This window comes from Pleurodeles waltl, chromosome 10 (assembly GCF_031143425.1).
Source record: "Pleurodeles waltl isolate 20211129_DDA chromosome 10, aPleWal1.hap1.20221129, whole genome shotgun sequence".
NCBI classification, from domain to species: domain Eukaryota; kingdom Metazoa; phylum Chordata; class Amphibia; order Caudata; family Salamandridae; genus Pleurodeles; species Pleurodeles waltl.
The window spans coordinates 11202186-11228931 of record NC_090449.1 but is presented as its reverse complement, the minus strand read 5'-3'; the positions used below and the strand labels follow the sequence as shown (position 1 = coordinate 11228931).

The 26746-nt window shown below is 47.3% G+C and overlaps 1 protein-coding gene across 1 annotated transcript; it reads right to left on the bottom strand.

Moving 5' to 3' along the window:
* Nucleotides 1-538: 538 nt before the first annotated feature.
* Nucleotides 539-25600, bottom strand: APEX2 (apurinic/apyrimidinic endodeoxyribonuclease 2). The gene is made up of 6 exons (XM_069209371.1): nucleotides 23862-25600; nucleotides 14506-14589; nucleotides 11394-11574; nucleotides 4687-4833; nucleotides 4016-4085; nucleotides 539-2349 (listed from the first exon to the last, which is right to left on the bottom strand). Exons 1-6 carry the CDS (start codon nucleotides 23974-23976, stop codon nucleotides 1294-1296), a joined length of 1653 nt encoding a protein of 550 aa, XP_069065472.1. The 5' UTR covers nucleotides 23977-25600; the 3' UTR covers nucleotides 539-1293.
* Nucleotides 25601-26746: the final 1146 nt, after the last annotated feature.

Here is a 26746-nt window from a genome sequence, read left to right as displayed (position 1 = left end):
AGCCCCGGCCACCTCTTTGGTCATACTGAGATACACTATTGTTCAAGCGGAGAAATGTCCCATCAAAAAGAAGGTTTCTGGGTTGTGTCGGAAGAGAAAGCAACAACCACTGGTGGAAACTCTGAAGTTTGTAGCCGGAAAAAAAAAAAAACACAGAGGTACACACACAAGTCACAATGTGGTAAACATAAAAGTTCTCAGCACCAGCCGTGGTGTGCTTTACCACCCAAGGCATAATAACAAACCAGCAAAGGCTCCCCAAAGGAGACCTTGCGTCCCCTATGGGCCTTCAGTCACATCCTATGACCCCAGCACTGAAAACCTCATCTATGACCCAGATGTCCACCATGTTGTACACACACCAAAATCCACATGTATCAAAGGGGAATCAATTCCCTTTCAATTATTACGTGGTGTAATAATCAATGCAAAAAGTTTCTAATATGCCTTATAAACTTGAAACACTTCCACAAGCTTGATTCAATCATTTCAAAATGTGTTTTTAACTTTAAGTAATGATTTTCTAAAATAAACCCAGTTACAATTGCTCAATGCTTTTATTTACAAGGAATGTCAGTACAGGCAACATGAGAAGTGGCGTGTGCGCCATCCTGCACAAAGAGGCTCACCGTCGAGGTACAGTCCACAGAGTGACATGAACTAAAACTTAAAGCGCTTTCAGAACGAGGCACTATGATACAAAAGAGCGTCTATCAAGGTAGGGTTGGATTGTTTCCCAGCAAGGTTGTAGCAGTTGACCAAGTCAAGATATTGGGAGTCACACCACCTAACAAGACTGCTGGGAGAGACAGTACAGCCACAGGGATGGGAGAGAGAGCGACAGGGATGGGAGACATGTAGCCGAGACAGACTGCTGGGAGCGCGTCATTCAGCCGGGTTACTGGCGCCATATCTGCCTGGACAGGCTGCCAGGAGGGTCATCCTGGCTAGACCCCTCAGAGACAGACAAACAAACAAGCCAGCTAGCTAGCTAGGCTGCAGCTCACTCTAGGCAGCCTGCTGGAGAGTTATAGCAGAAATCCACTTGGACTGCGTTTTTAGCCTTGTGCTCGAAGACTGAAGGCCAATTGTTCTTGCAGCCATTTAAATCAAGGATGGTTCCTTTCTGGCTCTTCTGCCAGTATATTCTGACTGATGTACCGCAGCGGCCCACAGCTCCCTGATCACAGCCACGCACAGAACAAGTGACAACACCCTGGGTAGAAGGAACCAAGTGCTTCCAATGCAGGAGTAAGAGATGGGGTAGGGGAGGTGAACCCCAAGCTCACTGCCTCACCTACTATTGGAGGTCTTCTTGCTAACCCACAGAAAGAAGTTGCAGCGGGCCTCTGGGTTTGAGGCATGCCCCTCCGGCCGCGCACACACATAGAACTGCTTGCCACAGTTGGGTCCGTCCTTCTTCACTGTACGCAGGACACATGGCTCGCTGTGGCCCTTGCAGACCGGAGGCGGCGCGGGGCCCTTTAGCACCGACTTCCAGAAATCCACCTGCTGCTTGACCTGGCACCCTGTGGCACCCACCTCTGCCTGCGACACTGGGGTTTGAGTGCTGATGGCACTCTTGGCCTTACTATCAGTTTCCAGCCCTTGTCCAATCTTGTGAGAGTCTTTATTCACCTTCTCACCCACCTCTCCTCCGCCTTTGGCATTGGTGGGTCTAAAGAAGCCAAAGAGAGTAACCTGCCCACTTGGACGGTCCGTTTTCTGCTTTTTCGCACCTTTTTTGCTTACCTCTTCTGTCCGGCTTTGCTTTTGCCCAACCTTCGTCTGCCTCTGATCCCCAGCAGATGCCTTGTTCTCAAACACGTTGGTGGCCCCTTGTGATTTTGGAACCGCGTCCTCCGTCGCCAGGCCATTCACAGGCGGACGGTCAACTTTAACCAAAAACTGGGACAGTTTCTGCTGTTTGCCAGCGAATTCGGGCAAGTACTTCGTGCAGAATGGGGGGCACTTTGGCGCCGCAACCAACCTGCACCTTAAGAAAGCCTTGATGGGGCAGTGGTCCGAGCCCTCCACATCCGGCATCAGAACCGAGTCCTCAAACTCCTGCTCCACAAGGGCCCGGTCTCCAAAAATGTAATCAATCCGCGTGCCATAATTGGTCTGCCGGGCCCCAGTGGTCGTGCACCAGCAGGTGAAGGCGTTCTGCTGCGTGGGGTGGAAGAAGCGGAAACTGTCCAGAAACATCCCCCCGGTCTCCAGCTCCGAAGCCGGGGCCAAATCCTCCTCCTCCGCTTCTACTGAAGACTCCTGGGCCTCAGCACGGTGGCCCCCCTGGACCAGGAACTGATTCAGCCACTTGCGCCCGGGATTTTCTTCAAAGAATTCCTGGAGGACAGAAATGCAGGAGCTCAGTCAATCGCGGAGAGACTGAGAGACACAAGTGTATACTTCACTTCTTTAACGCATCACCATAACTAAGGTCAAACCTTCCAATCACCTCTCTGGATGCAAAAAGCCAAACTAGAAAGGTCAGAGGTCGCGCTGTTATCACAATACAGTGTGCACACAGAGCTTTGGAAGATAGGGGTTTCGCCATTCAACTGACTGAATCTCATTTCATCCGCCACACTTCCTGGCCTATATCCATGCAACTGATGCACAAGAGTACACTGTTTTGGAACAGTGTACTCTGGTGTATCAGTATCATTACTTGGGAGGCTGTACGCTGGACCATTATTCTCCCTGTCCCCCTTTATATTCTCTATATCCATACAACACCTGGAAGGAACTTTGTCCACACAGCCACGCTATACAAGTCTTACCATCATTCATTAGCGACCTCACAAGAATAAACAGTTGACCAAGGCTCCCAGGACAACACCCTATAAAGCTACCTTAAAATGTACTTCTTAAAAAAAGAAATCCCAAGAGTCCATTTTTTCTCTAAACAACAGTCTTGGAGTTGAACTGTGCTCATTAATGCATACATGTAGAGGTTCTCTCAAGATGGCTCCTTGTCAAGAGGCAGTGGGCCTTGTAAACATGAAGTGGGTGACACCTGGGGTCCCAATGACATGTCTAGCCAGAACTAAGCCTCAGTCGATTCATCCTGTAGCTGACACCCATGGTGTCTTGGTAAAACATTTGCCAAAACATTCTGTTAGAATACAACAGCTGGAAAACAACACAATCTATGAAATGTTAAATGAAAATGTCTCTGGCTCATGCCATTCTCACAGTCTAAACATTACAAGTTAAAATATACAACAAAACATCACATTGTGCATTCAAGTTGTATAGTATATTTTTTCAAGGCTCCCAGAAAAATTTTAGGGCATTTGCAAAGCTTCAAAACTGGTCCTCCTTCTTCTAGATTATATTTAAAAAATGAAATTCTTAAGGGCAGGACTTTACAGAATGCAATTCGGGTTCTCCAGACCCAGAACCCAAGAACATTATGGTCTACGCCCATCGACTGAGATGTACAGTCTACGAAACTATCAGGACAAGATAGAGCAAGCCAGAAGAAAGGACCTTGATGGGGGACTATGGCTCTGACCAACATCCCCTGAAGGAAGAGCACAATGGTGACTCCTCGAAGAAACAATACTAGTGTCTACTACAGCTCTGTCTCTGCCAACCAATCCTAGTTCCCTTCAGTTGCCTCATCTCGTTCAGGCTGTATCACCCACAAGATGATTCTCCCTGAGCCGCGGTGTCATCCCGCCTGACCCATCTCACAACATAATCCACAATGCAATATCCAGGTGATGCCTTCTTGTAGGACCAAGCCCTTCCTGATATTTTATCGTATTGTCACCTGCCGCTGAGACCACCAGTGCTATCTGATACATGGCAACAAGCAGCTGAAAGTTGTGCACATCCACTGGACTCCCATTCTCTGTAAGTTAACGTGCTCAGGAAACAAGGAAACAGGCCGAAGCGAAACCATCGCTAGTGCTGTTAGGTAACTACTCCCAATCTCTGAAGACACGGAGGAGACGAGGTGCACTAAGGGAGGGGAAGAGATGCGCGATCAGATGAGACCTACCGGGTCCTGCGGATCGCAGTGGTCGATGGGCCGGTGAGATGTGTTCACATCGCCTAGGACGATGACGTGACTGCAAAAAGAACAGCAGGGCAAAGAGTCAAAACGATTCTGGGGCAACGCCCGCTGCGCTGAAGAAGGAGAATCAATATGACCCCACAGACCACCTTCCCACTACTGATCCTCGACTCGCAGAAGTGGGGAAGTTTACTACGCCTGTTCCTCTGCATGGGCGTGTATTGGCTGCATACTCCTACGGTCTACTCGATAAAGAGCCAGCAGTCTGTCTGTTCTGTCTTTCCTGAAACCCACAGGATACTCCACATTCGAAAACACCTCCTCCACCACACATGCCAAGAACATATAACAGTCCAAACACACCCTTAGAGTGGCCAGGGCTCCTCTTTGCTGAACATGATATGATAGTACCCTCTCCCTCCACACTCAGAAGAGAGGATGGCCCTTTCAACCCTGACTCAGGGACATCTAGCATAATACGCCCCCTGCAAGTGGGGCATTCAATTTCCTTCACCCCCATGCGCAGCACCCAGGATAAACCACTCCTTCCCTCTAGCACACGAACCACAGCCTGGCCTCAAGAGTGGACAGACTCCTCCATGCCTTCTCCACGGCACTGGTGACATCCATCCCTCGAACCCAGGCCCTTCACATACCCTCCGGCGCGAAGGACAGCTTCTGCCCGGGCCTGCAGGAGGCGGTAGAAGCGCAGCTTGTAGGCCTTGCGCTCCGGCTTCTCTGGGTCAGCACGTGGGCAGTAGACGTTTATTACACTTAGCGTTTCTTCTCGCTCGTCGCGGGTGCTGTGGGCAAGAACAAGAGGGGTGTTCACCGGGTGTTCTGCTGGCATGGGCACAACCACCTAGATACTGGTGAACAAGGGAACGGTTGGAACATAAGAGGGACCGGACATGCAGATATGAGAATGGTACATGGGACAACAGAGTACAGGGAGCAAAGATGAGACAGGACACAGACAGAGGAGCCAATGATAGGCACAAAGCTTGAAGGAGGAGGCACCGACCTCCAATCAGTACCAAACTGGGGAAGGGAGGAGGACAAGAGGAACGTTTGCATCAAATTATTGATTTGAATACAAATTTCTCAGTCATTGCCAAACCTCAATAAAGGATCTGAATCAATAAAAAAAGTCAGATTTCTAAGGCCAGCCAACTTCTACCTCACTGAATTTATTGGGACCAACACTCCACAATATACAAGATAACTAAACCAGCATGAAATGTAAACACCATTCTGAGGGCAAAATATCATCTGGATAGCAGCCTGCTGGTGGGAGATGTGAATGCAGAAATAACTGCCTGATGATGTAATATATTAATGACTTTGTTCGACTGCAGGCATTTAGCAACACAGATACCTCAATTAAGGCATAAAAGACAATAACCAAGGAAAAGCTTTCATTAAGAACTTAAATTTAGTGGGGGTAGGGAATGAAATTGGCGTGCAGAAAGAACTATCCCTGGATCCAGCGCTCAACTCGCTAAAGGTGGGGAAGTCAGGGCTGGACTATATGGCATCTTCCTAAGAGTTGTTTGCACATATTCAAAGTTAGAAATGGGGTCTCTAGCTGGCAGTCGGTTTGCACCCTGTCAAAGTAGGGACCCTCACTCTGGGTAGGGTAAGGTTGGTACACAATTCAGATAACCCCCGCTCACACCCCTTGGTAGCTTGGCATGATCTCAGAAGCAATGTGTAAACCATTTGCACATAGCACACAGTAATACGGTGAAAACACTACAAAAGAACACAACACCAATTGTAGAAAAAACAGCCAATATTTATCTCTGTAATACAAGACCAAAAATAGAAAAATTTAACATAGACTAATAAATATATGAAGTTTGCAGCAATTAGTTAAAAATACAGTTCCTTCATGTTGATAGCTCCGGTTGAGCTGTCACGGCGTCGTGAACAACAAATCCAGCAGCTCAGGCCGATCACAGTACCTTGAAAATGCAGGGCACTGTGATCCTCGCGATGAGCTCCAGAATGCAGCGTACAGGGTGTTGGTGCTGAAGGTCGGTGGAGGGGGTCGTCAGGGCCTTGAAGTCACACGCATTGCACATTGAACTCTGGGCTGATGACGAAGTCAAGAGCGCTGGCGTTAATCATGTTAGGGCTGCGGTACGAAGCGGGGCAAAGTGACGTGCGATAGCCACAAGTCACTGTGCAGGCAGCGGCTTGGTGATGGCGTCCCGCAGCGTTGGTGAGACCAGGGCTGCTATGTAAAGAGTGGCGGTACTCCTTCTCCAGCTCTTCTCCTTGGCAGAGGTTCCTCTTGATCCGTAAGTGTTCTAAATGTCTGGGACTTTGGGTCCACTACTTATATCCATTTGTACCTCTGAAGTAGGCAAACTTCAAAGGAAGGTCTCTGTTGTTGACAAGGCCCGGCTTGCTCAAGCCGGGCCCCAGACACACACCAAGGGGTCGGAGACTGCATTGTGTGAGGACAGGCACAGCCCTTTCAGGTGTAGGTGTCAGCTCCTCCCTTCCCACTGTAGCCCAGGATACGAATAATATTTTTGTTTTGACCATTGACTCCACATTGCAATTAGCCCAGCAGCACACCGTCACATTAGTGACCACCAACTTAATTTTTCCTATTCACTTTATTTTAGCATTAGCCACCGCCACGTTAAAACCTGCAAGAATGTTTCCACTTTATACAATGTGCTCATGTTTTTATTCTGCATGTTTGTGTGTTCTTTCTCAGCAAGGGCTTAGGCTGATAAGAATGTACTAGGACGGCAGGGAATGGTTTTGTTTTGATAGAGGACACCTTGGGATTTTGGCCTCCCGACGTGTTCTTTTCAAAACTTACCTAAAGTAACCAGCATTTTTTGAATAATAAACGTATGTAGTGAGAGGGAGTTTCTAGAATTCTCCTCGCTTGTTTGTTCAAAGTATAAGAGGCAGAGACCAGATAGACCGGGGAGTGCCTCAGATCTCGGACATGCTCAGGACGCTGAGGCGTGTTATCCTTCCTGTGAGGATAATTGATCTCTCTCTCTCTCTCCACAATCGATTCTGGGATCTGATGCTGATTAGGAGAGAGATGAAGCAGATTTGCCCTTGCCTCATGGTGATGCATTTTTTAATTCATTATTTGCTTTGTATAATATATATATATATATATATAAATATATATATGCCACGTATATTGCAGGGGAGAATCATTTGTACATGTTTTTATTTCATTGTAGTGACCATTTTTTAATGTGCACTTTCAGCATGCTGACTTTCCTTTACGAACCTTGCGAAGTGATTTAATAAATGTCTTCTTTAGACTAAGAAGCACGTTCCAGAGATTTTTGTCAGTGCATGAGTGTTTCAGCTCAGTCATTAGTGAAGCAGAACAGACACTCACCAGGATATGCAGCTCCCTTTGTCACTGTCTAGGGGGCATTCACAAACAGTCCAACTGTCTGTCTAACCAAGACATTGATTACACAAGCAGTCAGAAGTACAGAATGGTTAAGCAAGAAAATGCAAACTTTCCAAAAGTGGCATTTTCAAAACAGACAATCTGAAAAACAACTTTACCAAAAGGTGTATTTTTAAATTGTGAGTTCAGAGACCCAAAACTCCATATCGCTGTCTGATCCCAATATGAAACTGCACTTAAGATATTTAAAGGCAGTCCCCATGTTAACCTCTGAGAGAGATAGGCCTTGCAATAGTGAAAACTGAATTTGGCAATCTTTCACTATCAGGGCATGTAAAACACATTAGTACATGTCCCACCTTTTAAATACACTGCACCCTACCCATGGGGCTACCTAGGACCTACCTTAGGGGCAACTTACTTGTAGTAAAAGGGAAAGTTTGGGCTTAGCATATTGGCATTTTAAAACACACAGACACTGCAGTGGCAGGCTTGTGCCATGTTTACAGGGCTACTCATGTGGGTGGCGCAACCAGTGCTGCAGGCCCACTAGTAGCATTTGATTTACAGGCCCTGGCACCTCTACTGCACTGTACTAGGGACTTACCAGTAAATCAAATACGTCAATCATGGAAAAAAACAATCACCAGCACAATTTCCACAGAGAGCACTTGCACTTTAGCACGGATCTGCAGTGGTAAAGTGCGCAGAGACTATAAACCAGCCAAAACAGACCAGATAAAAATAAGAGGAAGAAGGCACATCTGGGGATCACCCCGCAGAAAGGGGCATTTGCAACATTCAAGATATGCAGATAACTGAGACAACTTTAAGTGACCATAACTTGGTTCCGATTACTTTGTCACTTCTGTCACCCTAGATTACGGACATGGAGATGTTAGTGATATCAAGAAATAAATATAATGTATTGGTCTGCAGTTGCAAAATCTAAACTGGTGAATGAATTAATAAAATATTTAATTTCATAACATACTATGAATACTGATGAACCAATACAAAGTTACAATACTCGCAAATGTTGCAAGATTTAACATGTTTAAGGAAGCATAGTGCCCAAAAGGATAAGGTAAAATTTAAGTGCAGTAAATGAGTCCAGAAAATACAAAAAAATATATAAAATTGAGTTAAATAAATTAACTAGAAATCCTTTAAATATCGATAATTCTCAGTATAAAAGGGAACTCAAATCGTGTACTAATAGACCACAAAGCATTGATCAGAAGTTAAAGAACTTCAGGCAGGAAAAATCTGGCACTCTTTACCAAGGGCAGAGGGGTCTAGAAATAATAAATAATGCTAGCAAGTTATATCGAAGATCCCCAAAATTCAAATTCAAAATGCTTCTGTTTACATCACTGAAAAACAGTGGATTGCGACCTCCACGACTTATGTGATTCAAATGGAGAAAAACAAGTGATGATACACCAGACGATCCCCGTTAATGTGGGCCCCAAAATATAATAAAGATTCTAAGAAAGACAAGAGCCACAACAACCCAAATTCACAATGGAAACACCAAAACTACTCTTAAAGCAGGACCCAAAATCATGGGGTACTTCTATCCTTGCCCTACTCTTCGTATTGTGGATCACGCAGGGCATCGTTCCAGCCTCGTGGAAATGTAGTATAACCTCTGCAATCCACAAGAAATGGTGCAGATCTAATAAGGACTGGGCAGAATTGCAATTAAACAGGAGGAATCAGAGTAATGTTGCTAATTATTTTATTTGTTGCAGAATTACCGATAATTACACATTTCCTCCTGACTAGAATTGTGTTATTTCATTAACATTTATGTTTATCGATGCAATATAAGCATTGGGAAACTAGGTTCGGAAAGCAAAGCCTGATATCTTAAGTCAAACAATTTTAGATGATTTGATGATGGTTTAAAGAACTACAGATTAACAAGAGAAATGTTATATGCAGCTAACGGCTTAGGTCTCAATATAGATAAGAATATAATTTCACTAACAAAAGCCCTAATTAATAAAAAAAAAAAAAAAAAAAAAAACCTTTATGCAAGCAGCAGTTTTGTAAAAGACTAGGAAGGCTGCATGGCATTCTGCTTCTATCCATTCATATAGAATTCTTCACAAGACGATCCAACCTGACTTAACTTTTTAGCAAATCACAATGTTTAATTCAAGGACCAATGGTCTCCACTGTAACATCAAACTATGGCACAAGATACAAGAGGCCACTTGTCCCTTCTGTAAATTATTCAATCAAGACTCGAAACATAGTTTTTGTTTGCCCTACACTGGCAAGAATAAGAAGTCATTATTTAAAAAACAAATTGTGTCAAAAAATGTCTTAAATGTGAAAAAGGCCTTAAAAGTTTCTTAATCCCAAAACTTCAATAGTACGTAGTTTTTTTTATGTTTTGGTGCTTTTTACAGTAATGGTACATTTTACAAATGTTTGCATTGTTTTCATGTTTGTTGCTGCATTATTACTTAATCAAACTGTAAATAAACATCATTGATGAATGCATAAATAAAGGTCTTACTTTGAGACCACTGAGTACAGGGAGTGAAGATGAGACAGGACATAGTGTCTGAATCCCAATTACCTCATCCAAAAAGAGAAGAGATGAGGCACTAACAAAGAGTCGCACACGATGGTGCCCAAAAAATATTTGGGGTTTTGTATATTAAACAGAATACAGTACATAACGCATGAGATGCTCAGGTGATTACCACACCTACTCTACTTACCGGCACCAACACCTCTGACCATGAAGATGAAACCAACGACCGGAGTCCTAGTTGATCCAAATGGTGTCAAGTGGGAGCCAAAGTCGCTCAACTGGAGGATGGTGGCACAGCGCAGAGTGTGTGGCAGAGCACAGTGTGCGTCACAGAGTGTGTGACGCGTCGCAGAGTGTGTGACGCGTCACAGAGTGTGCGACGCGTCACAGAGTGTGCGACGCGTCACAGAGTGTGCAAACTGCGTGGATATATGGGAAGCACAGGGCTAACCTGCAAAAGCCACCCACCAAGGACACCTTGAGTGGCCCTGGAGCAGCCAATATGTTGGAGGACTCACTTCATCCAAAAACGTCAGAAGTTTTAAAAGATAAGGTGGGGAAGGAACTGAGATCTCGAGCCATCCTGAGGTCATGACTGATGCTATGATGTTCAGTTGTAGGGGGATTACGTCTTTACTGAGAAACCCCTATAACGAGATCCTCAACAACAAAAACACTAGAAACAACGTGATTACAGCAGAAATTATTTTTAGGTTTTTAAAACAAAAAACTAATTTAAAAAAGGATTTGTACAAGATCATTAACAAACTGCCATTTTTTTTTGCAGATTTAGAATTACAAATAGGTCTAATGTAAATTTAGGAAAGGGAAATTAAATCCAACCTATTAATAAAAGTTTTGTTTTAAAATTTCTCTTACAAGTTTAAATTATGCTGTTAAGGACACTTGAGGTTTCTCTGCTAAGGAATTTGTACCTAAATATATTCTTTAATGAAATACAACACAGCAGCACGCGTTCGGCATTCATGACCCCAGTAGCCTATGTAACCATTGAGCCACTATGGAATGAAAACATTAAAAAAAGTAACCTCTGAACTTAAGGCCACAAAGCCATGTAATCCCTCTCAGGGTTTTTACTACCTTTGTGATGCACACATTTATTTAGCCTCTTTAAAGCACTCTACATTTCACTGGCTTTGCATACTTCAATAAGTCATACCATAACAGTCCATATCGCAGGCAGCAAATCTGCAGATTCAACGACATTGTCCTCACGCATGTACAAACCCCTTTTCTGTATATCTGGTCCTACTGCTTACATCCTTTAAGCGCTCTGCTGTACCTCTGCAACGTTACTGCACTCCTAGCATCACCTATACAAAATAATAAATGACAAATTTCTCCGAAAAACATTCAGAGGCCCCACTCCCAATTCTACTTACATGATTTTGTGGCGGGTGAGGACCGCCCGCCCCTCACTGTCCAGCAATTGAAGCTCCTCCTCTGAAAACTCCTCTGTGGCCCCATACCAGCCCACGGCTCCAGTGTGACTGGTCAACAGCCCCGAGAGGCCCTCCTCGGCCGCCAGCGGGGTTGCGCTGTCCCTACAGAAGGTGGCCACGCCTGTCGAATACGGCAGGAGGTTAAAAAAAACACAAGCTGTAAGTTCCACAGTAAGAAGTCACTAACACATGTCAACATACTACAGAATACAAAACATTCTAACAGTTTAAAACCCCCCAAAAGGTCAACTTTGATATCTGTGTAGTACTAAACGAGAGAACGCAGGCAGCTCCACATGATTCTGGGAGGAGAAAGGAGAACAACCGGCACAGGGGGCACCCCAGGGTACGCCACATCTCCTTCGCCCTATCCAGAGATGGCTGATTGCATCCGGTGCAGTGTAAACCTTCAACTACCTTCTAACCTTTAGAACAATTAAAAAAAACCTACTGTTTTACTCAATCCTAAACTAATCCATAGTTATCCTGTTGCAATGTGTGTATTCCTTTTTAATAGTTTGTTAAACGTGTTGAATTGTAAATCTTTTTCTGTAAAGCAATGTGCTGCCCAGTGTCACTTGTTTGTGAACCAAAGGACGACAACTAGTGTTACCCTGCACCTCAGCACTAAAGACCTGTACAGCTCCAACAATTAATTCAACTTCTGAAGAGATGGCTTCAAAGCTCTCACACCTTTCTAGTGCCCTGCCAACCATAACCACCATCCTCCACAATGACCCTTCATACTTTTTCAGCTGTTTGACACTTGTGACCACAACATACCCTGGGCAGCCACCACTTGGCCAGATCTTGGAAGATAACATATTCTTGGCAACCATAATCGAGGAAGGCATTTCACCATAGCATGCACTTCACAACAACGCCTGGGTCAGGCTTCAGCCTATTACCTGCCCTGAGCAACCATCCCATGGCTAAAAACCTGAGAATGGCATACTCTTGTAAAGCATACTTTGCCAGGAATCAAACCATCATATGAATGTGGGTACTATGCTGGAGAAATGCAGCAGAATAGAATATACTCTTAAAAACCATGTGAGAGTCAGGCATTAAACCATAACACGTGTGCGGCTACCATGCCTAAGTCAGGCACCACAATTTAACACAGTTGTGCTAACCATGCCACAATCAGGCATCTTTAGCAGTGGGCCAGTCCTACTGGGCATCCTGGTGCTCCTTCAAATCAACACACAACTCAGGGCTACATTCTGAAGCTCCTCTGCTTACCTGACTTATGGTGATGCCCAAACCTTCTTTCCATCCCCTTTATTCGCTTCATGCAACAGACGGCCTTTCATACCTATATGATGGAGTACTGTCGGAGGTTTAGCCACCCGTGTGTAATACTCTCACAGACACACCAACCCTGCCCCTTAACCCAGAGACAGCAGGCAGACTGGCCCACTCTATAAATAAGCAAACTTCTGTGCAAGCACTAGGCTAGACTTCGCTCTTCCAAAACTCATTCTTCTCAAATAGTTCATCAACTTCTCTACTGGTCTAGGGGATCTTGTCCCATGCCCTTCACCCTAGTGACACGGTTTCGGTTACGAAACTTGCAACTTGATGCACAATAATTAACACCAAGGAGAGTAACCCGCCATCAACAGGAGAAGATGTGGAGGACCATAAAAATGGTCTACTTAGACAAACACATGATGTCGGAGCTAGTTGGAAAATCAACATGGTGAAACCACAATTGTCCATCCCATCCCAGGGTTCTGTGCACCCAGTTGGCTGCGATTGTGAGGATAATAAGGAATCTTTCGATACCGCACTACTAATTTGGCCTAGTACAGAAAACATTGACAGTATTCCTGACCCATGGAACCTTGCCACTGGCTGTAAAAACTAACCACTGTGTGGTTATTTTGCTTTATATAAATAAAACATATGTGGGCTATGAAAGTCCACCTCTGGTCTTTCTATTACGAACGCGTTGCCTTGTTTGGTGCACTTTCACTATCGACCCTTGTCTAATCTTCCAGCTTTATTTCACAAACACATTTGTACTTTCAACAGACCATTCACCGGAGACATACACAAAGTTCTTTCTTTCTCACTTTCCCTAAGTGGCAGTAACTCTGCTAGCGTAAAGGACTGCAGGCACCATTCTGACTTAGGAAAGAGAAGGGGTAGAAGGGTCCTGGGAGGAGGGAGCACTGCATGCTCCCCCTCGGCAGTCAAGGAGGTTGATCAGGGCAGTGGGCAAGGCCTGCAAGTCTAAAGCGAGTGTATACGCTGTTTTTCCAGCTACTAACATGGAGTATGGTTTTCCCTTATCCAGGAAAACGAGGTGTGAAACCAGGCCAATCGGGATTTGGTGGAGCATAAATCCATACGGGAATTCTGCTCCACCCGACTCATAATGATGGCCTTAAGAGTGCTAATTATATTGAGTTAAAGGCCTCAGTCTGTCTTTCTCTCAAAGAAACTGTGATATTATTGTTTCGCAATGTTTTTCATTGATGACCACAAGCCTGATGATTCCACATCTGTGGTTATATCTGGCAGTGGTAAAAGACAAGGTAGATGTGGTGATGAATGTAGGAACTTGACAGATTACACGCACTGCCACCAGCAATGTGTTGGGAAGACTTCATGCAGGGTACCTAGGAATGCATGGTACAGGTGAAATGGAAAGTTTAACAGAAATGTCATTTTGTACACGACACAGTAGCTAGACAGCTGCAATGTGTATTGTAAGGGGACTGCTGAAAGTAGCCATGAAGTGTTCATGTCGTAAGATCAATCGTTAGAAACGAGGATGTCCTATGCGAAATTAACATCAAGTTAAACACAATTAAAACAAATACAAGACATGTCCTCTCGCTTAACACATTGATTGTTTGTGTTGTAAGTTTGCAAACATTTACAGTCCAAAATCAGCGAGACATGAAATTGCAACAAAATCAACTGGCACCTTTGAAAGTCCTGAATGAAGGATGCGGTCTGGACAGCAGGCGAGTGTGGAAAGAACGTAAAGCTGTGCACACCCTCCTCCCCTAGGAGTAAGGTGGTAAGAGTGCCTCACCTGAGTAGCCGCTCCTGCCCCGGCTGAAGCTGAAGTAAGAGTTGTAACCTTCCACCACTGCCGTGGGCTCATCCAGCAGGTCCCCTAAACACAAGAAGAACACGTCTTACATACCACCTCATGTCGCGACACTGGGCAGCGCCGCCAAGCCGTGAATGGGGTCTGTGGACCAGCCGGCTCAACGTATCTTGCAGCAGCAGTAGAGCCTAGCCGTGAACCTGCACACTACAAGCATCAGAGCCCTGGGTGTCTTTCAGGCTTCAGCAGATTGCTTGGAGGCCTGGAGAGCCAAGCAAGTCCTGAAGACCCCCGACACTTTGTCTACAGGTTTCACTCCCTGCATTAACTTTACTCCTTCCAATGTTTGGAGCATCCAAACTAGCTTTCAACAGACAACGATCACATCGTTCAGAAACAGACTGAAAAGACCTGGAGCCATCGCAGAGCCCTGCCTCACGCCTTGCTCAGTTGGAAGGGGCCACTGCACTCCCCAAGCTGACCATAACACACCTTAGCCATACCATGCTGTTTTACTGCCCACCACTGAAAATGCCTTACATAAGTTACTTGATGGGTTTACGAATTAATGTTCAAAACAAAATTATTGTTCCTCATCACTAACACTACTAAAACCAAGATAATGTTAACCAAACCCCTGTGAAGCTTAAAATGAAAGCTAGGGTGCCTGGTGCTGCCTTGGAACAGAGCCCCAGGTATGACTACCCGGGATCCGCTCTGAGGAGAAGCCGAGCTGCAGAAGACAAGGAGGTAGGACAACTACTTGCCTTTAGCCGCATTCAAGGGCAATTCTTGATGCAAAAGGCAAAGTGGGTGCTAATCCCTGGATATAATTCTGTTAATCCACCAGCAAAAAACCGGGGTTGCGGACCCATATGGGGGTGAATTATGGGGGTTTGCCAGCGTGAAAGCTCCAAGTTCACAAAAACAATTTCTTCAGGTCACTGCTGGTCCTGGAACTCTTTTCGTACCATTATACTTTGAAATTGGCATTTCTACCAAAGCAGCTCAGGTGGGATTAAACCCAGTATTATACTAGGTGCATGCACACAGAAATCCTCCTGCACCGATCTGTACGAAATCTATCCAAGGGTCACCTCGCCATAATAGGGTTGGTAGCGACTGGTTACGGCATGCTAGGAAGCTGCCGATACTGCTCCATTTAGGACATTATTGGAAGGACCCATCCAACATTGGCCAAGATTCAACTGGACCTGTCAAGAGGCAGCACTGGTCATAAAGAACAGTTGTTCAAAAGTGCAAACAGGCGGCCTAGCAGTTAAACACCTCATCCATAAGCTGACGTTTGACTTTGAGAGATATTCAGATGAGTTATAGCGGGAACTGAAACGCTCTCTACAAATGAGGTTTAGATTGGGGATTTTCCACACTAAGGTTCATCTAACCCAGCATGAAGGGGGAAAAAGCAGGAGAATATATGTGACTGCTCCCTTAGGGGCAAAGATACCATCATGCACTAGGCTACTTTGCACCAAGACTTTGGCTTCTTCTGCTATCCAGGTCAAAAGGTATCGGAACCTCCAGGCAAGCAATGACTTTTTGCCTAAGCAGGGATGAGCTATAATTTTAACAACAGTATCCTATTTATAGTGTGCATGGCAGAAAAGACACCAGATTGTACAGTGACCCGGTGCCCAATTGTCCAAAGGGGTATAACGACCTCTAGACTAGCATTACTAGTTTCTATCCAAGAGGAGATGATGGCTCCTAGACTTGGATAACGGCTCCTAGACTAGCATTACTGTGTAAGGAAATGCCTCCTTGGCATGGTTACGCCCTGACTTTTTGCCTTTGCTGATGCTAAGTTCGGTTGAAAGTGTGCTGGTACCCTGCTAACCAGGCCCCAGCACCAGTGTTCTTTCCCTAAACTGTACCTTTGTCTCCACAATTGGCACAATCCTGGCACACAGATAAGTCCCTTGTAACTGGTACCTCTGGTACCAAGGGCCCTGATGCCAGGGAAGGTCTCTAAGGGCTGCAGCATGTCTTATGCCACCCTGGGGACCCCTCACTCAGCACATGCACATTGCCTTACAGCTTGTGTGTGCTGGTGGGGAGAAAATGACTAAGTCGACATGGCACTCCCCTCAGAGTGCCATGCCAACCTCACACTGCCTGTGGCATAGGTAAGTCACCCCTCTAGCAGGCTTTACAGCCCTAAGGCAGGGTGCACTATACCACAGGTAAGGGCCTATGTACATGAGCACTCTGCCCCTACAGTGTCTAAGCAAAACCTTAGACATTGTAAGTGCAGGGTAGCCATAAGAGTATATGGTCTGGGAGTTTGTCAAACATGAACTCCACAGTTCCATAACGGCTACACTGAAATCTGGGAAGTTTGGTATCAAACTTCTCAGCACAATAAATGCACACTGATGCCAGTGTGCAATTTATTGTAACATGGACCCAGAGGGCATCTTAGAGATGCCCCTGAACACCAATCCGACTTCTAGAGTTAGGCTGACCAGTTCCTCTCAGCCTGCCACAAACCAGACGAGTTGCCGGCCACATGGGGAAGAGTGCCTTTGTCACTCTGTGGCCAGGAACAAAGCCTGTACTGGGTGGAGGTGCTTCACACCTTCCCCTGCAGGAACTGTAACACCTGACGGTGAGCCTCAATTGCTCACCCCTTTGTTACAGCGCCCCAGGGCATCCCAGCTAGTGGAGATGCTCGCCCATCCGGCCACAGCCCCCACTTTTGGCAGCAAGGCTGGAGGAGATAATTAGGAAAACAAGGAGGAGTCACCCACCAGTCAGGACAGCCCCTAAGGTGCCCTGAGCTGAGGTGATCCCTGCCTTTAGAACTCCTCCATCTTGAGTTTGGAGGATTCCCCCAATAGGATTAGGGATGCGCCCCCCTCCCTACAGGGAGAAGGCACAAAGAGGGTTTAGCCACCCTCCAGGACAGTAGCCATTGGCTACTGCCCTCCCAGACCTAAACACCCCCCTAAATTTAGTATTTAGGGGCCCCCAAGAACCCAGAAAATCAGATTCCTGCAACCTGAACTACAAAGAAGGACTGCTGACCTACAAGCCTGCAGAGACGAAAGACGACGACAACTGCTTCGGCCCCAGCCCTACCGGCTTGTCTCCAGAGTCGAAAACCTGCAACCAGCGACGCATTCAACAGGGACCAGCGACCTCTGAAGCCTCAGAGGACTGCCCTGACCCCCAGGACCAAGAAACTCCAGTGAGCAGCGGCTCTGCTGAAAAACAGCAACATCTTTGCAACAAAGAAGCAACTTTAAAAGAACTCACTCTTCCCGCCGGAAGCGTGAGACTTCACACTCTGCACCCGACGCCCTCGGCTCGAGATCCAGAGAACCAACTCCACAGAGAGGACTCCCCGGCGACTGCGACCCCGTGAGTAGCCCAAGACGACCCTCCTGGACCCCCACCCCCACAGCGACACCTGCAGAGAGAATCCAGGGGCTCCCCCTGACCGCGACTGCCTGTTACAAGGGACCCGACGCCTAGACCAAGCACTGCACCCACAGCCCCCAGGACCAGAAGGAACCGAACTTCAGTGCAGGAGTGACCCCCAGGCGACCCTCTGCCTAGTCTAGGTGGTGGCTGTCCTGAGAAGCCCCCCTGTGCCTGCCTGCACCTCTAGAGTGACCCCCGAGTCCCTCCATTGTTTCCTATCTAAAACCCAACACCTGCTTTGCCAGCCCTGTGCCGCTGAGGGTGTGTTTTGTGTGCCTACTTGTCCCCCCCCCCCGAGTGCTCTACAAAAGCCCCCTGGTCTGCCCCCGAGGACACGGGTACTTACCTGCTGACAGACTGGAACCGGAGCACCCCTGTTCTCCATAGGCACCTATGTGTTTTGGGCACCTCTTTGACCTCTGCACCTGACCGGCTCTGAGCTGCTGGTGTGGTAACTTTAGGGTTGCCCTGAACCCCCAACGGTGGGCTGCCTATGCCAGGAACTGAGACTTGTAAGTGTCTTACTTACCTCACAATCTAACCTTTACTTACCTCCCCCATGAACTGTTGGTTTTTGCACTGTGTACACTTTTAAAATAGCTTATTGCCATTTTAACAAAGACTGTATACATTATTGCTCCAATTCAAAGTTCCTAACTTACCTGTGTGGATTACCTTGCATTTTACGTATTTACTTCAAATCTTGAACCTGTGGTTCTTAAAATAAACTAAGAAAATATATTTTTCTATATAAAAACCTATTGGCCTGGAGTAAGTCTTTGAGTGTGTGTTCCTCATTTATTGCCTGTGTGTGTACAACAAATGCTTAACACTACCCTCTGATAAGCCTACTGCTCGACCACACTACCACAAAATAGAGCATTAGAATTATCTAATTTTGACACTATCTTACCTCTAATAAGAACCCTTGGACTCTGTGCATGCTATCTCCTACTTTGAGATAGTATATACAGAGCCAACTTCCTACAGCTGGTTTTCTTTTTGTCCGTCGAATCTGACTACCTGTCCTAGGGATGTCCACTAAATACTGAATTTAATGGGCGTTTTAGGGGGAACCTGGTAGTGACCAATGGGACACCTACCTTTGGGTGGCTACAACCACTACAGTGACCACTTCCTGTGTGAAGTGTCCCCTCCCTATCCCGATTTGCTATTTTCCTTCCATCTAAGATGGAGGAAAATGAAATGGACTATCCACCTCGAAGACAACATTTTAGGGGTGGTGCATGCCAGGTGGGGCCACCCCTCCTACTGTTTGTGTAGTTTCCTGCCTTTGCTTCCACCAAAAGTGGGGATTTGCAAAGGGGCAGACCATCTGCTGCTATCAGCAGGCCTGGGGGTCGAGTTTCAAAGGCGGTAAGCCCTTTGAAGCTCGCCGCCAGAACAGTCCACATTCCTCAGGGAGGAGGTGTTAGCACCTCCACCCAGGAAGGGCTTTGTTCTACAAACCAGAGAGATGGGTCTCTCCCCCAAGGTTTGTAGACTGGGTTTCTGGAGGTGGCAAGCTGGATAGGACCAGTTAGCAACCATGCCAGGGTAGTTTAGGTTTTGCCGGGGGCACCTCTAAGGTGACCCCTGGGTACATTTAGGGATAAATCCAATACCGGTACCAGTTTGGATTTATAATTCTGAGTTGTTTGATAAAAAACAACCCAGGGTTTAGAGTGGCCATCATGTACCTGGGAAACTCGTGTTGACCAGTGTCCAGCACATGTATTAAAATGGCTGTCCTGTTCACTCACTATATCCCAGGTTTGGCAAGGACACAATGGGGGCATATTTCTCATGCAGCTCTGCCCTCACATATAATATGGTCACCCTGCCTTAGGACTGGAAGGCCCCCATTGAGCAGTGTATGGGGGACAGGGCACACAGGGAGTGTGCCATGTCGAGTTTGTGTTTTAGGTTTGCACCAGGACACTCAGCCTGCAATGGCAGTGCTGGGTGCATCTGGATGCATGGCCCTAGAGGTGGCACAATCAATGTGGCTGCCCTCAGGGGCCTACTCTTAGTACCCCGTGCTCTGGGTACCTAAGTACCTTTTACTATGGACTTATTGTGGTAGCTAAAGGTGTTTCCAATTACCTTTACAATGTTTTAGGGCTAGAACACTGGGAACCTGGTTAGCAGGATCCCAGTGCACTGCAGTCCAAGATGCATCCAGAAGCCAGGCAAAAAGTCGGAGGGTACCTCAACAAAGTGCCAGTTTCCCACAGAGGGATAACAGCTCCTACATTAGCATTACTGTTTTTTATCCAAAGGGAGATCACGGCTCCTACATTAGCATTACTGGTTTTTATCCAAAGGGGGATAACGGCTCCTAGACTAGCATTACTGGTTTTATCCAAAGGGGGATAACGGCTCCTAGACTAGCATTACTGGTTTTTATCCAAAGGGGGATAACCGCTACTAGACTATCATTACTGGTTTTATCCAAAGGGGGATAACGGCTCCTAGACTAGCATTACTGGTTTTTATCCAAAGGGGGATAACGGCTCCTAGACTAGCATTACTGGTTTTTATCCAAAGAGGGATAACGGCTCCTAGACTAGCATTACTGGTTTTATCCGAAGGGCGATAACGGCTCCTAGAGTAGCATTACTGGTTTTATCCAAAGGGGGATAACCGCTCCTAGACTAGTATTACTGTTTTTATCCAAAGGGGGATAACGGCTCCTAGACTAGCATTACTGGTTTTTATCCAAAGGGGGATAACCGCTACTAGACTATCATTACTGGTTTTATCCAAAGGGGGATAACGGCTCCTAGACTAGCATTACTGGTTTTTATCCAAAGGGGGATAAGGGTCCTAGACTAGCACTACTGGTTTTATACGAAGGGCGATAACGGCTCCTAGAGTAGCATTACTGGTTTTATCCAAAAGGAAGATAAAGGGTCCTACAATAGCAATACTGGATTTTAAGTGACCCCACATGCAAAGGTTTCACTCCTTAAGTTCTCTTTTGTAGTGTGTAGGACCCATTGCCCGTTGTTCTAAGCCCATGAATTGTGTTATTTGATGCGTGATTGTGCTGCTGGGTGCCGCCTAGTACGTTATCTTAACAGTAATCTAACTTTGCTTAGATAGAATGTGTTCTGTTTTTATATTCTAAGACTTTAGGCTGAGAACAATAAACATATGATGAAAAATGTACATTTTGTATAGCTGCCTCATGCGGAAGACAGTGAGGATTGGTTCAATGTGGGTACATGCTTCTCCCTGAACCTTAAAAAGATCAAGAGTGTGAGAGAAAGTGAGCGAGAGACTGACCGTCATGGACAGTCCCCAGATTACTGCACTTTGTTGCCTTATTGAACTTTTTGTCCTGCACGTGTTCCCTACCACCTCTCACACAGACCAGAAGTCCCTGGTTCTTGGACACCCGAAGCCCCTGGGATCTCCACCAAGTACCAGAATGCTGATGGCTCGCACTATCCACCGAAGCAGAGAAGGCCATCATCCTCCATCAGCTATATCATGCAAAGACATGTTCTTTCTTCATTGATGCTGTGTAAGAAGTTCCTCCCTACAACCATGGTTAAGTCCTCTCCAGCCATCCTCAGGTAACAGACATGCTCTTCGACCCCTCCGAAGCGCAGGCATGTTCTTTTCATATCCACAGAAGGGAAGGTTGGAGAAGGGACAACACTGGTAAAAATGACAACTGTACCAATATGAAATCTTTGAAAGAAGTGCGTAAAATGTAAGCAAGAGGATAAAAGGTAAATCTTTCCAACACAAAATGAAACAGTGGAGGTAAGAAGTGGTGTGGAATGTAAAAGCATGCAGAACATTGCCAGAGTGGCACAGGGCAGGGATAAGTCTGCCCAGTGGCCAGTGCTTAGTACCAGAGACAGAGCTGTGGGGACTTAATGAACACAGAGCCCTGTCTTGAAAGCTGGCCAAGGCTTTGGTCTGAAGATGACTGAACCATTCTGCTGTGTGGTATGGCTGAGGTTCTGCTGTGTTGAACTGCGAGTGAGCAAAGCAAAGGCGAGAGTAGTTACTATAGTTCGAGGTGTGTAGGTAGAGCCTCAAAACAGTGGCTTTGATGTTGTATATTGTTTCCTCAATTAGATCTTTCATTTTTATTCTGACATGAACCCCTTTGGGTTTGTAAGCTTTGAAGTAATTTCCCGCTCGCCTGAATTACTTTTGTACCACGAGGGGTTTGAGTGAGTCTGTCTGTAAAATACCTAGCTCAGAAGGGAAGTGACATTTTAACTTGTGTCAAAAAGTTTATCTTTCAGGATTCCTGTAAATCAGATTACTTCTGTTATGGAAGGAAAAGGCATCTGGCAGGTGATGAGCTGTTTTCTGCATCTGGAGAAACCAACGCTCTATCAGAGCCTCTTTCTTATGGGGACCCTTGGCGGGGAGCACTATCTACATTAAAGTCTGGATACTCATCTCCCCTATGAGGACATTGGTTAGACAGGAAGGCTGGAGCACCCCCTTACCCTTTATACTGTATCTGACATTCCAAAACAGAAGAAGAGTGCGAGTTGGAGCACTTGAAAGCTCATGAGACGCCCTGAGGTCACTGCATATTCGTTGTTTCAGTCTACAAACTGTCCTTCCTGCATCTTTCAGAGTCAAGAGTACCTCTGTTCCTAGTTATGTGCATCACCTGCTAGCCCTGTTTGGGAGCATGGACCAACCCTCCACCTACCAAGGAGCAGCACTGGACATAACAGTCTAGCATCACTGGGTGTGACCTATGGGCAGCACCTTGCACAGTAATAAATATATGATGGAATGCTGTTTGAATACAGGGGCAGGAATTAACTACCAACTACATGGTGACTAAATGGGAGTCTCTGCATGAAGGGGCATGCGCAAGTGAGGGATCCCTGCTCGGTGTGCTTTAAGATTCCAACTGGGCCTCACTGATGAGGCCCAACAAGACCGAAAACATTTGAAAAGATGGGCCTTCATCCATAATAGCACAGACAAGCTAAAACAAAAGAGAATTCAATGAAGCTTTGAGTAATTACCAGTGGCAGACATTAAATCATTCCAGCCATCAGTTTTTTAGCCATGGGCGTAATTCTCGGTAAACACACCCAAGTGCAGACCTAAGTCAACCAAGCAGAAAGCAATGCAAATAAACGCACATCCTGCAAGGGATGCGCCAGGTGCAAAGATTAGCCCCAAGTACATCTATTCTACGTTAAGCGTGAACACACAGAGCTAAGCACTGCAGGCATGTCTAAGCACACAGCTAAGCACTGCAGGCATGTCTAAGCACACAGCTAAGCACCGCAGGCATGTCTAAGCACACAGCTAAGCACCACATGCATGTGTAAGCACCCAGAGCTAAGCACCACAGGCATGTCTAAGCACACAGCTAAGCACCGCAGGCATGTCTAAGCACACAGCTAAGCACCGCAGGCATGTCTAGGCACACAGCTAAGCACCGCAGGCATGTCTAGGCACACAGCTAAGCACCGCAGGCATGTCTAGGCACACAGCTAAGCACCGCAGGCATGTCTAAGCACACAGCTAAGCACCACATGCATGTGTAAGCACACAGAGCTAAGCACCAGAGGCATGTCTAAGCACACAGAGCTAAGCACCACAGGCATGGGTAAGCACCACAGGCATGTGTATGCACACAGAGCTAAGCACCACAGGTATATCTAAGCACACAGATAAGCACCACAGGCATGTGTAAGCACACAGAGCTAAGTATGCTTCCTCACAGTGCCAAGCACGCCTACACATGAATAATAACACCCCAATGAAGTGCCAGGTAGGTCCCCGCGAAAGGATAAGCATGGCTAGTGATTGGCTAGGGCAACCGAAGCTCTTCCAAAGTCTCTCGCACACACTACTACATGCGGACACCATCACACTACAGTTCTTACGTGTGACTTTGGTCTCCTGCAGACAGATGATGTCAGCATCCAAGGAGTCCAGGACCTCTCTAACTCCAGCCTTGGTGGCCCTGATGCCATTGATGTTCCAGCTAACAATCTTCATCCTGTAGAGTGCCTAGAAAGGGTGAGAGAGAGTGGCACTAGGGCCTCTACAGGAATGGAAGGAGACAGAGGAGAGGTGAGAAGCCCCTGGGGGGAGGGGTGGGACTCTACTCGATGAGGTGCAAGCAGTGTGAGGGGATCTAGAAAGAGGGCTGGTTAGTACCAACCCTGCAAGAGGGCAATGTGAGAGAACACTGCCCAGGGGCAGGCAAGGTAAAGGGACCAAGAGAGAGGATGGTTAGAACCAACCCTGCAGGAGGCACTGTCCAGGGGGAGACACGGTGAGGGGGCCCAGAGGGAGGATGCTTAGACCCAACCTTGCAGGAAGGCACTGGCAGGCAGTGTGAAGGGACCCAGAGAGAGGGCTGGGTTAGAACCAACCTTGCAGGAGGGCACTGCCCAAGGACAGGCAGTGTGAGTGGACTGGATGAGTTGGCTGCCCAGAAGGAGCTTCCCTGGTGAAGGCAGAAGTATACAAATGTCTGCTCAGCTTTACCCTGCAGGAGGGCACTGCCCAGTGGCAAGCAGTGTGAAGGGACCCAGAGAGAGGGCTGGTTAGAACAAACCCTGCAGGGGGGCACTGTACCGGGACTATGCCCAAGGGCAGGCAGTGTTAAGGGGCCCAGAGAGGAGGCTGGTTAGAAGAAACCCTGCAGGAGGGCACTGTGCCAGGCCAATGCCCAAGGGCAGGCAGCAGGAAGGAACCCAGAGAGAGGGCTGGTTAGAACAACCCCTGCAGGATGGCACTGCCCAGGGGCAGGCAGTATGAGGAGACCCAGAGGGTGGTTATAACCAACGTTAGGAGGGCACTGCCCAGGGGCAGGCAGTGTGAGGGGACCCAGGGAGAGGGCTGGGTGGAAGAAACGCTGCAGGAGGGCACTGCCCAGGGACAGGCAGTGTAAGGGGACCCAGAGAGAGGGCTGGGTGGAAGAAACGCTGCAGGAGGGCACTGCCCAGGGACAGGTAGTGTGAGGGGACCCAGAGAGAGGGCTGGGTGGAAGAAACGCTGCAGGGGGGCACTGCCCAGGGGCAGGCAGTGTAAGGGGACCCAGAGAGAGGGCTGGGTGGAAGAAACGCTGCAGGAGGGCACTGCCCAGGGACAGGTAGTGTGAGGAGACCCAGAGGGTGGTTATAACCAACGTTAGGAGGGCACTGCCCAGGGACAGGTAGTGTGAGGGGACCCAGAGAGAGGGCTGGGTGGAAGAAACGCTGCAGGGGGGCACTGCCCAGGGGCAGGCAGTGTGAGGGGACAGGATGAGTTGGCTACCAGGAGCTTCCCTGGTGGGGGCAGTAGTATACAAACGTCTGCTCAGCTGTACCCTGCAGGGGGGCAGTAGGGGCAGTATTAGGAGTCACTGCAGGGGGCACCAGTACAAGACATAAAACTGGCAGCGGGTGCATGTGGCTCCCATGGAGGTGGGGGGGTGTTCAGGGCTCAGGGGAGGAGCACTGCAGGGTCACCCCAGACCATAAAGATGGGGGGATACTGCCCAGGGAGAGCCTGGAACCAGGAGGGCAGAGTGGGCAGGTGGTGGCCTCCTGGGGTCACCGGTGCAACCACCCCCGGGGCAGTTGTCAGGAGGCGGGAAGCTGTCAGGGGGGAACAGTTATCAATAGACACCGACGAAAGACTAGCACCATGCGGAGCCCTCCCCCTACACGCGCCGCTGGGAGACAGCGGCCATCTTAGATTGGGTAGTGTTTTCCTGCACCATCAGCACAAAAGAAGGACTACAGTTATTTACAACTAAAGCCATAGGCGGCGGCCATCTTGGATGAGGACCCGAGACCGCAACCGCCCGTAAGAAAAGCTTACAATGAGTTCGAAAGTGGTTGGTTATGCGCCATCTTGGGTCGGGTGTTCTTTTTTTTCTGAGTAAACTAATAGTAACCTAGAATAATGAAGGTGTCCGCGGCCCTCAAGAAAGATAAATTCGGCCACGGCATTGTGTACAAAGTACAGCCTCAGTGCGAAGAGCTCCGATGGCGTCCACGATGCGTTACTGTTCCTCTGATCTTAGACAGAGGCCTCCGCCGTGCCCACTCCAAGATGGCCGCTGGTGTTCCCGGTGCTCAGCTCTATTCCCGCCGGTCTGGTACCGCGGCCCGAGAGCAAGGGTTCCGCCCACATTTAGGGGCGGGCGTGACTGGCACCGCCCCCTACTGCCCCAAAATTCAAAATAACTCAAACTTCAAAGACGTGGGATTATGACATTTCATATGGTTTGGGACAAAGTATGTTTTTTAATCGAGAACATTTTAGGTGCCAATTTTGATGGTGGGCTCTTGCTTTGTCTATAAAACATATATACCCATTTTTTATTGCAGTTTCATTGCTGCCAAGTTTTCCAGGTCCATACGTGATGTGCTGCTCCACTCCAGGTTTTTTTCTTTGAATTCTGGGAGGTGTAGTACTGTTTTATAATGGAAAAACAACACCAAAAGTACCAGAATTCAAGGAAAAAACCTGGATCGAGCAGCACAGCACGGATGGACGTGGGAAACTTGGCAGGGACGCCTCGTGACCTGAGAGGGGGGACTTGTTATGCCCAGAGCACCCACATACATCCCTGCCTATGTGTGACTGTGTGGGACAGGAGCCTGGATCTGCAGACCCAGAGGACCCGGAGCCACCAGGGTTTTTCTCCTCACCCACATCTTGGTGTTGTAAGCCACAGCTACCAAGCCCCCCAGGTCCATGTGTGATGTGCTGCTCCAGTCCAGATTGTTTCCTTTGAATTACTGGATTTGTAGCCTTGTGTGTTTCATTA

Excerpts from the sequence above, each read along its gene's own strand:
- APEX2 (XM_069209371.1), bottom strand. The coding sequence starts at position 23,976 with ATGAAGATTGTTAGCTGGAACATCAATGGCATCAGGGCCACCAAGGCT. Across the intron at positions 14,590-23,861 it reads GCAGGAGACCAAAGTCACAC|GGGACCTGCTGGATGAGCCC; the intron begins GTAAGAACTGTA and ends TCTTGTGTTTAG. Across the intron at positions 4,834-11,393 it reads CTCACCCGCCACAAAATCAT|CACCCGCGACGAGCGAGAAG; the intron begins GTAAGTAGAATT and ends TCTTGCCCACAG.